Source organism: Triticum aestivum, chromosome 4D, assembly GCF_018294505.1.
Source record: "Triticum aestivum cultivar Chinese Spring chromosome 4D, IWGSC CS RefSeq v2.1, whole genome shotgun sequence".
Lineage (NCBI taxonomy): Eukaryota > Viridiplantae > Streptophyta > Magnoliopsida > Poales > Poaceae > Triticum > Triticum aestivum.
In genome coordinates, this window is record NC_057805.1 from 420,946,524 (window position 1) to 420,957,168 (window position 10,645).

A 10,645-nucleotide genomic window follows, 5' to 3' on the forward strand; every position below is an offset into this window, starting at 1 on the left:
AAACAAAAACCCCAGCCCCTGAAATGCTGACGCGTGGATGCCTATTGGTCCCGGTTGGTAACACCAACCGGGACAAAAGGCCCTGCCTATTGGTCCCGGTTGATGGCACCAACCGGGACCAAAGGCCCCCCTGCCTGGGCTGGCAGCGGCGGCCACGTGGAGGACCTTCTGTCCCGATTCGTGTAAGAACCGGGACTAAAGGGTTAGGGCTTTAGTAACGACCCTTTAGGCCCGGTTCGAAAACCGGGACAAAAGGCCCTTACCAACCGGGATAAAAGCCCCTTTTCCTACTAGTGAATATCACCTCGCCATCAAAGCATTGAACAACAACAATAAACCCATCAGATGCGACGCATTTTTAGTCGAGGAGGTCAGGAGCAATACGCGCACCCTCATGTCCTTCGGCCCCGTGAACTAAGTGACAATCAACTGGGGGGATAATACTTTGGATGTAATAAACATGTACCCTAATGACAACGAATAATTTTTATAGGCAGCATGGAAACATATTTGAATTTGAGATAACAAATTTTTGGTCTGCAAATTTCTAAACAGGAGGTTTGCTCCATCATTAAATTGTCAACGTTAAAAAAATCCTGAGAAGAATGCATCTCGACTTCTCTTTGGTAATATTATACTTGTTGGTAGAAACCTTGCCGTTGTTGTTGCACATCATTTGATGAGGCTATTGGAATCACGTGCACTTCTTTTTAGCACAATACAATCACAGTCTCATAGATGCCGATATACACGTACATACAGTCATCCCTATTAATGCATACATGCACACCCTATCCCTATAGCATCTCCGAGATACCAAGCTGGGATCACATCTTGAAATTTATGAAGCCACCAACGGCGTCTCGTAGTCGACGGAAAGATCTCTTCCCATTGAACGGATATCGTCGGAAAGACTAAAATAAATGCAGGAAAATGCATCCATAAATGCTAAGTCTAGAACTCGAATCATAATGGGATGGTTTCACTAAAAAGAATCTAACCGCGCAGTTCCCACTAGCACTTTCTTGGTACTATCAATCATGCATGTGACTGTGATAAAAAAAACAAGTATGTGACCCTGGCAAAAAAGAAAATCATCTACATGCTCCGTTCTTTTACAGAAAACCCTTCATATATTATCATCGGATAAATAACACTCGTTCATGTATACATGCATAGCTCGATGCGTAACAGCCCCAAGCAGCACAAAAAGACCATGGAACCATGGCTAGCAACTTCGTGAGCCACTGTGTTTCTGTCGCGGCAGATCTTCTGCAAGACACATTCAACAAATTGTTGCTTAATAAGAGTGCACGGCTCTGAAAACAACGACCACCATCTAGACTTGTTAACGTGCGCAGAGCTAAAGTCATCTAGTACAGCTGCGCAGTTTGACTCGATAATCACCGTACTGAAAAGCAGGATTTGGAGCCCACTCCATCTTGCACTTGCTTCCGCTTCCTCGGCACTCGAGCATCCTAGGACAAGGGAACCTGCAGAGATGATTACATGTCCTTGAGTGTCGCGTGCAACCGCCCCAGAGCTGTTGATCGATTCCCGTCTACACGATGAAGGATCCATCAACATTCATTTTCACCCAGCCATTTTTCGGGGTTGTCCATCTCTGGCTCGCTGGATCTCCTCAGTGCTCACATCGGGCATGTTTTACTTTCGTTCCCACATCAAGCTTCACAACCACAAATACTGCATTTCAGAGAAAGAATGGCGCGGAAAATCGTTCCCATAGATTCTGCAAGAAAGACCGACGCCGAAATCGTTGCTTGAAAATTATGGTGGATAAAGGTACTCGCCGTGGATCAGGAAGAAGAGCGGTGGTGCTCGAAATAGGCGAGGAAGAACCCGACAGCGTGACGAAGACCGGCGCGGACGATGGCGTTCCGGTGCCTAGGAAGGTGGCGCGGCGTATGTCACACAGAAGTCGACGCATGGGGACGGCGGAGTGGACCACGCGTTGCGGCGGTACGGCCCGAAAGTACGACACAGCGGCAATACGAGGTTGGGGCGAAGGCGGGAAGACCTCAGGGCGGTGGCGTTGACCGCATGCCATGGCGCTATGGCCTGAAGGGACGACGCAGCGGCGGTGCAACCGTCGGGAGAACCATGAGGAGGCGTCAGGGACTGTGTGCCACGCTCACTACAACCCGACGGGGCGACACAGCGAAAACGCGAGGGTCGGTGCAGCTATGGAGACATCTTACAACAGACGGCCTTAGAACGGTGGTGGACCATGGGCCTCGGCACTATGGCCCAAAGGATGACGCAGCGGATGCAGCTGCGGGGAAAATTCGTGAAACGACGATGCTGCGGTCCGAAAGAACTAGACAGCTGTAGCCCGTTGCTCAATCAGGCGCGTTGTACTAAGACGGTTTTCATGGAAGACCGTGAAACTGCACACAGACTGATCAGACCAAAGACGCAGCGAGCGAGATGAAAAAGACGCGAGCCGACGATGAAACACCCGCGACGTGTGTCCGCACAGCTAGACGTGGCAGGAGGATCCCACGGCCATGAGACAGGAGCTGCGTATGTTCGCGTAGCCGGACGAGCCAACACCACTCAGCCGTACAGAAACGCATGCCATGCAGACAAGTACATCCGTACGTGATGAACACGTGCAAGCATCCCCTAAAAAAAAAGAACACTTGCAATCAAGACCTGCACAGGATGCATGCTTCGCAGCGGTGTGGATCCAGGTGGCCTGGTGGGCAGAAGCTAGCGGTGTCCACGCCACGTGGTATCCACACGCGCACGATGAAGGGCTAGTGTAGGATGCGACTGGCCACCGCATCAGCGCACGCGTTGCAGCCGGGCGAAGGCGAGTCGTCGGCGATGGAGTAGAGGCGAGTCGTGGATGACGAAAGGCGGCGGGCGCAAACCAATCTGGATCAAAACCCAAAAAGAATTGCTGATCAAGACAATTGGTGAGAGAGAGGAAATCCAAATCAAATGATCGGGAATAAAGACTTTCTAGGGCAGCTGGTCAGCATGATCGATAGCCGAACCCTAGGTACGGGCGACGCGGTCCCCGGTGGCGGTGGAGATCAACCGCTCCAGGATGGCGTCATGCGTAAGTGGCGGCGGCAAGGGTTTTTAGATCAAAATTAGGTTAATACCATGTTAGAAATAATAGAGACGAATTGGTGAAATGGATGATTTATTGTTCAAGCCTCGTAGACGTATATATAGTGAGTACATGGCGCTCTTGAAGTAGAAGGCATGGTAGAACAAATCCTACGCTATCATATACTTCCTCCGTCCCAAAATAAGTAACTCAACTTTGTACTAACTTCAGTTGAGTCACTTATTTTGGGACAAAGGAAATACTACCTAAATTGTCATGATACTCAACACTTTTTATTTTGCGGGTGCACGATACTCAACACTCAACACAAAATCCTACGCTATCCTATGTTATCTAAATTATCACGATACTCAACATTTTCTTTAGTCGCCAGACAATCAGTGGCTTTGGAGGTACAACAGCTTACCAGCTTGTATACCATATCGATCTCTTCACCGCCCGTGTACTATGTGATGTCATTGGCATACCACCCAACTGATCTTGGAGGCCAGTTTGTACGCACTGCAGACAGTGTGCGCGTCTTTTCGTGGTGCCAAGCAAGAGCATTGGTACCACAGTTAGGAGTTCAATCTGGCTCATGGCGTCTAGTACATCATAGTCATGGGCTCATGGCTGATATTGTTGGGTTGATCTCTCTCCCGTTCGAACTTAACAGGTCGAACGGGCCCCTGACTCGCGCCCTGATCGGGGCGCCAAACCAAACCATGGTTGGTGGGCCCCTGTCGCCAGCGCAATATAAAGAGGTGGGGAGCCGGGGCACGCATCACGAGGTTGACCATGCGACACACTCCCCACCGACACTCCCTACCGATCTAGGGTTTGCGCTAGGCCGACGGGAAGCTCCACCGCCGCCACCTCGCCCACACTCCGTCATCACCATGGTCGGCGCTGGATCGAGCTCGTCAGCACCAGCAGAAGGTAGGTTTACCGGGAGTCTCTAGCCTATCCGACCCAGAGGATCTAAAAATGGTTTCAGAGCCATGCTAGGCTAAGATTTTCGGTACAAAGAACAAACAGAGAAAGAAAAGTTTTCCCCATGAACCCTAACCCTAAAAGAACAATAGGGGCAAAGGGCAAAGAAATCGCGCCGCCGCAAGGCCGCGCCGTTCCTCTCGATTCGGACGCGCATCGGCAAGCCGAGGCGTCCGGAAGAAGAACCACCGGAGCAAACCGTTGCTCGCCGGAAAAGAAAAGAAAAAGACGAAAAAAGGGGGGTTAGCACCGCGGCCAAATCCCTCGACGGCGGAACGCTCACCGCCAGGGAGGACGCGCGACCGGCGAGGAGGATGGCCACGGCGCAGAGTTGCCGCGCTCCTCTTCCACTCTCTCACACTGAAAGGAAAGGGGGAACCCCGGTGCGTCTCTCTGTCTCTCTCTCGGGAACAGAGAGAGGAGGAGAAGGGGAAGGGGCTGGCTGGTCGAGCTGCCTCCCTGGCTCGCCGCTCCGCCCTGGCTCGCTGCGCCGGCGTGGCTCGATAAGCCTGAACCGAGCGGGCGGGCGAGAGAGGAGCAGGCGAGAGAGAGGCGCGATGGGGGCTGAATGGCGCTAGGGTTGCGAGCGGCGCGGCCCTGGGGGGTTTCGTTCATGTGAGATGCGCGCGCAGCCGTCGGATCGCGACGGACGTTCCTGATTGAAAACCTAACCCCGCCCCGGGCCTTCTGGGCCGAAAGTGGAGGCCTGGGCGGCCGAGCCGCGCTGGACCGAGGCCGGCTGTGCGGCTGAGGCGCTCGGGCGGCCGAACGGTGCTCGCCTAGCAGGCTGTGGGCCGCGACGAGCGGGCTGCAGAGCAGCGCTCGCCCAGTGGGCTGTGGGCCGCGGGCGCGACGGAATGGGCCGCTGTCGACCGCCCAGAGCGGCGCAAGGCCAACACAGTTTTCTGTGTTATTTTTTTTACAGAGCACAGTTTTTTGTTATTTGTCCAGTTTTTGGCAGATTTCAAATAGTGTTTTCTATACAAATTTTTTCCAACGAAAATTTTGTTTAGAAGATAGAAAAGTAAACGGAAAAAGTTTCTGAAAACAGGAAATTTTCAGAAAATAAATGTTCATGAATTTTATAAAGAAAATAATAAAGTTCATGAATTTTTATTTAGGCAAAGAAAAGTTTCTGTAAAATGTAAAAAGTTCATGAATTTTTTATTCATGTTTTTCCGCTGCGTAAATAATTAATAGTGCTCTTTTACAAAGAAAATTAAAGTTTAGATAGAATTATGTTTTTAAGAGCGTGTTAAAGTGATTATTAAAATGAATATGATTATGTTATTTTTATGACCAACGTTGTTAATATATGATCATGTTTTATTATTGAAATTTAAAGGTGAATTTATTTATAATATTTTTCCCAACGGTAATATAGATTTAATTGCATAGACAATTGTATGTTTAATTTGACCAACGTTAGATTAATGCATATGATTGTTATATGTCACTTAAATTGTGATTTCAGGAGGCTTTCACTTGATGAGTTGCCTAAAAGATGTTCCGACACTCAGAGGTGACAATCACACTGAGTGGAGGAAGAGAGTTGACCTGGCATTTGTCCTTGCTGACCTGGACTGGGTTGTGGATGAACCACAGCCGGTCAGACCTACAGAGCTAGTAAGAGAGGCCACTGATGATGATGTTGCGTGGGCTAAAAAGAGGGGGGATTATGCTCCTTTGGAGATGTCATACATCATGGAAAACCAAAAGTGGGTCAATGCAAAGAAAAAGTGCATGGCATTTATAAAGAATACAATTGTGAGCACCATTGTGGGCTCCATTGCAGAGTGCACTTCCGCAGGGGAGTTGCTTACAAAGATAAAGAGCCAGTTCACTGGCTCTTCAAAGATATATGCCACCCAGGTGTTAGAGCAACTGGTGACAGAACGCTACACAGGTGGTAGTCATGGAATAAGAGAGCACATCCTCAGGATGAGCAATATGACAGCAAAGCTAAAGCCCATGGATGAGGATCTGGAGATCAAACCAAAGCTCCTGGTCCACCTGGTCATGGCTTCACTGCCAAAGGAGTTTGAAACTTTTGTTGTAAACTACAATATGTCACCTGGAACATGGGACATTGAAAAGAGAATAGCAATGTGTGTCCAAGAAGAGGACAAACTCAAAGCCTCACATGGTGGTTCACTCAACTATGTGAAGGGTCACAAGAAAAAGAATTACAATCAAAACAACAAAAGTTGTCCTTCAAAGTCACAAGGAAAAGCTCCCTATCAGCATCAGCGTCAGCAACAGCCTTTCCCAGTGGACAAAGACACTTGTGTCCACTTTAAGAAGACCGGGCATTACAAGAAAGACTGCCCTATTTGGCTGAAGTCCTTAATGGCAAAGCAAGGTAACAACATTGTTTCCTTAGTTAATGAATCCTTGTACACACAGTTTTCGAAATCTACTTGGTGGATTGACTCAGGAGCAACTGTTCATGTTGCAAATTGTTTACAGGGATTCCATTCGACCCGGACTACGCTAAGAAGAGAAAGAGGAATTGAAGTAGCAAATGGAATTCAAGCGGAAGTTGAAGCTGTCGGCGACATCTCCTTGGAGTTAGCTGATGGATTCAAGCTTCTACTTAGAGATATTCTTTATGTTCCTTCATGTAATAGAAACTTAATTAGCGTTTCATGTTTGGACAAAGATAATTATGACTGTTATTTTGGACATGGCAAGTGTGCCATATGGTATAATAATGCTTATGTGGGTGATGCTTTACTACACGATGAGCTTTATTTGTTATCACTTCATGAAAAAGTGCATTCTGTATGCAATGTGAATGAACATGTTTCCGCGTCGAATAAAGAACAAAAGAAAAGAAAGAGAACATTCGACTCATCGAAATTATGGCACTGTCGCTTGGGCCATATTTCGAAGGGGAGAATAGAAAGATTAGTCAAAAGTGAAATTCTTCCTCCGCTAGAATTCTCAGACATAGAACAATGCATAGATTGCATTAAAGGAAACTATATAAAACAAATAAAAAAGGTGCAATCCATAGCACAAGCACACTAGAAATCATCCACACTGACATTTGTGGACCATTTCCGGTGAAAAGTGTGGATGGATATGACTCGTTCATAACATTCATAGATGATTACTCTCGCTATGGTTATATTTATCCAATCAAAGAAAGATCGGAAGCGTTGGATAAATTTAAAATATTCAAAGCTGAAGTTGAAAATCAGCATGATAAAAGAATAAAGATAGCAAGGTCCGACCATGGGGGAGAGTAGTATGGTCGGCACACTCCATATGGCCAAGTCCCTGGACCTTTTGCGAAGTTCTTGCAGGAGACTGGCATATTAGCCCAATATTCAATTGTGACGCCCCCGATTTGACCGTACACTAATCATACACGCAAATGTGTACGATCAAGATCGAGGACTCACGGGAAGATATCACAACACAACTCTAGACACAAATTAAAATAAAACAAGCTTTATATTACAAGCCAGGGGCCTCGAAGGCTCGAATACATAAGCTCGAAAACACAAGAGTCAGCGGAAGCAATAATATCTGAGTACAGACATAAGTTAAACAAGATTGTCTTAAGAAGGCTAGCACAAAAGTAGCAACGATCGAAAAGGCAAGGCCTCCTGCCTGGGACCTCCTAACTACTCCTCGAAGCCGAACTCCACGTAGAATCATCCTCGGGATCTCTAGCTCCTGGACTCCAGCATCTGGTTGCGACAACCAGGTATAGAAAGGGGAAAAGATGGAGAAAAGCAACCGTGAGTACTCATCCAAAGTACTCGCAAGCAAGGAGCTACACTACATATGCATGGGTATATGTGTAAAGGGCCATATCGGTGGACTGAACTACAGAATGCCAGAATAAGAGGGGGATAGCTAATCCTGTCGAAGACTACGCTTCTGGCCACCTCCATCTTGCAGCATGTAGAAGAGAGTAGATGGTAAGTTCACCAAGTAGCATCGCATAGCATAATCCTACCCGGCGATCCCCTCCTCGTCGCCCTATTAGAGAGCGATCACCGGGTTGTATCTGGCACTTGGAAGGGTGTGTTTTATTAAGTATCCGGTTCTAGTTGTCATAAGGTCAAGGTACAACTCTGGGTCGTCCTTTTACCGAGGGACACAACTATTCGAATAGATAAACTTCCCTGCAGGGGTGCACCACATTTCCCAACACGCTCGATCCCATTTGGCCGGACACACTTTCCTAGGTCATGCCCGGCCTCGGAAGATCAACACGTCGCAGCCCCACCTAGGCTCAACAGAGAGCTCAGCACGCCGGTCTAAACCCTATGCGCGCAGGGGTCTGGGCCCATCGCCCATTGCACACCTGCACGTTCCGTACGCGGCCGGAAGCAGACCTAGCCCCCTTAATACAAGCGTGAGCTTACGGTCCAATGCGGCGCGCGCCACTTAGTCGCTGACGTCAAAAAGAGCTTCGGCTGATACCACGACGTCGAGTGCCCATAACTGTTCCCGCGTAGTTGGTCAGTGCGTATAGACCAAATGGCCAGACTCAGATCAAATACCAAGATCTCGCTAAGCGTGTTAAGTATCCGCGAACACCGACCAGGGCCAGGCCCACCTCTCTCCTAGGTGGTCTCAACCTGCCCTGTCGCTCCGCCACAAAGTAACAGTCGGGGGCCGTTAGGAACCCAGGCCCACCTCTACCGGGATGGAGCCACCTGTCCTTTCAGCCCCCTCATCAGAATCACTTGCGGGTACTCAACGAGCTGACCCGACTTTAGTCACCACATGTGTCATGTATATAAAGTATATAGTATATACCCGTGATCACCTCCCGAAGTGATCACGGCCCAGTAGTATAGCATGGCAGACGGACAAGAGTGTAGGGCCACTGATGGAACACTAGCATCCTATACTAAGCAGTAGGATAGTAGGTAAGGGTAACAACTGTAGCAACAATGACAGGCTATGCAGCAGAATAGGATTAACCGAAAGCAGTAACATGCTACCCTACTCTAATGCAAGCTGTATAGAGAAGAATAGGCGATATCTGGTGATCAAGGGGGGGCTTGCCTGGTTGCTCTGGCAAGGAGGGGTCGTCGGTGACGTAGTCGATCATAGGGGCAGCATCGGTCTCGGGGGTCTACCGGAGAGAAGAGGGGGAAGAAACAGTAAATATAAAGCAAACATAGCACCACAAAGCATAACATGGCAATAAGATGTGCCAGATGTGACCTAACGTATGGCTACACGATAAAGGTGAAGGGGGAATTCAACCGGGAATGCATTCCCGGTTCCGGACCTGTATCAAACAGATGACCGGAGGGGGAATATTCCATGTTCAGCATGCTAGGGGCATGTTACAGATGAACGGACCGCGTATCCGGATTCGTTGGATTTTTCTGAGCAACTTTCATGTAGAAAACATTTTCATCGGAGTTACGGTTTAATTACTATGAATTTTCAAAGTTTAAACAATATTCTGGAATTATTAATATTAACAGAAAAGGAATTATGATGTCTGCATTGAGTGGGGATGATGTCAGCAGTCAACAGACTCGCTGAGCAGGTCAAAACTGACATGTGGGTCCAGCGGGCCCACATGTCATAGACAGAGAGTTAACAGAGTTTTAAAACTAACTAAACAGAGTTATTTAGCAGGTAGGTCCCGCCTGTCATGGACTAATTAACTAAACTAATTAGTTTTAATTAATAAAACGTTTAATTAGAAGATTAAGCGGCGGGGCCCGCATGTCAGCGTCACAGAGACGCCCAGTCAGCACGTTGACTGGGTCAACCCAGTCAACGGGGCCCGCGGGGCCCGCCGGCAGTGACCCAGGGGCGGCCCCAGGTGTGCCATGTCAGCGGCGGTCGGCGGCACGTTGCCGGTGATGCCAAACACGGTGGAGGGCCTCGGACCTCGTCGGATTTCGCCTACGGGCAACCGTTTCGCGCGCGCGAGGGCGCGTTCGAACGAGCGGAGCAGCGCGCGTCGAACAACGGTGGTGGCCTGGCCGGAAACGCACTAAAACGATGGCGGCGCGCACCGCGGTGGTCGCCGGAGTTCGGGCAAACGCGCGCTCGGCGCTAGAGGCTACGGGGAAGGGACCTAGCGGCACGGGCGGACGCAGCGAGGTGGCCTGAGCACTCTCGAGTGCTCGGGCAAGCGTGACGATGCCCATGGCGACGGCGGCGAGCTATGCGGCGGAGCTGAGCTCGGCCCTGGCGGACGCGGTGGCTACGGGAGCGCAAGAGGCCAGGGGAGCGATGGAAGGGGAAGAGGGGCTCACCTTGCGGCACGCACGGTGGCCCTCGGGGGTTTAGTAGCTGCAGATTCGAGGCGGATCGAACGGCGGCGTAGCGGTGGCAGCAGTTGGGGAAGAAGATGCAAGCGACGACGGTGGCGCTCCTCGGGATCGATCCGGTGACGAGGATGAAGAAGCAGTCCACCGCGGACCTCCTGGACACCTCGGAGGGAGGAATGGGCGTCGGTGGCCGCGGTGCAGCGCGCTGCTCGGCGGCGATGGCGCTCGGTGGCGATGGGGAACGAAGGGGAGAGGCGAGGAGCGAGCGGATGGAGAGAGGGGAGTGGATCTGGGAGAGGTGAGT

The 10,645-nt window shown here is 49.7% G+C and overlaps 1 protein-coding gene and 1 long non-coding RNA gene across 2 annotated transcripts; one reads left to right on the forward strand and one right to left on the reverse strand.

The window, feature by feature from the left end:
• Positions 1-1,248: 1,248 nt before the first annotated feature.
• On the reverse strand, positions 1,249-5,104 carry LOC123098305 (uncharacterized). Its single transcript, XR_006447710.1, has 2 exons — positions 4,359-5,104; positions 1,249-2,901 (listed from the first exon to the last, which is right to left on the reverse strand). It is a non-coding gene; the product is annotated as an uncharacterized lncRNA (long non-coding RNA).
• Positions 5,105-5,553: 449 nt separating this feature from the next.
• On the forward strand, positions 5,554-6,795 carry LOC123100170 (uncharacterized). The gene is made up of 2 exons (XM_044522137.1): positions 5,554-6,437; positions 6,545-6,795. The coding sequence occupies exons 1-2, from the start codon at positions 5,564-5,566 to the stop codon at positions 6,589-6,591; spliced, it is 921 nt and encodes a 306-aa protein (XP_044378072.1). The 5' UTR covers positions 5,554-5,563; the 3' UTR covers positions 6,592-6,795.
• The last annotated feature ends 3,850 nt before the right edge of the window (positions 6,796-10,645 follow it).

Coding starts and splice junctions, on each gene's coding strand:
- LOC123100170 (XM_044522137.1), top strand. CDS start 5,564: ATGAGTTGCCTAAAAGATGTTCCGACACTCAGAGGTGACAATCACACT. Junction 6,438..6,544: donor GTCCTTAATGGCAAAGCAAG/GTAACAACATTG, acceptor AATTGTTTACAG/GGATTCCATTCGACCCGGAC.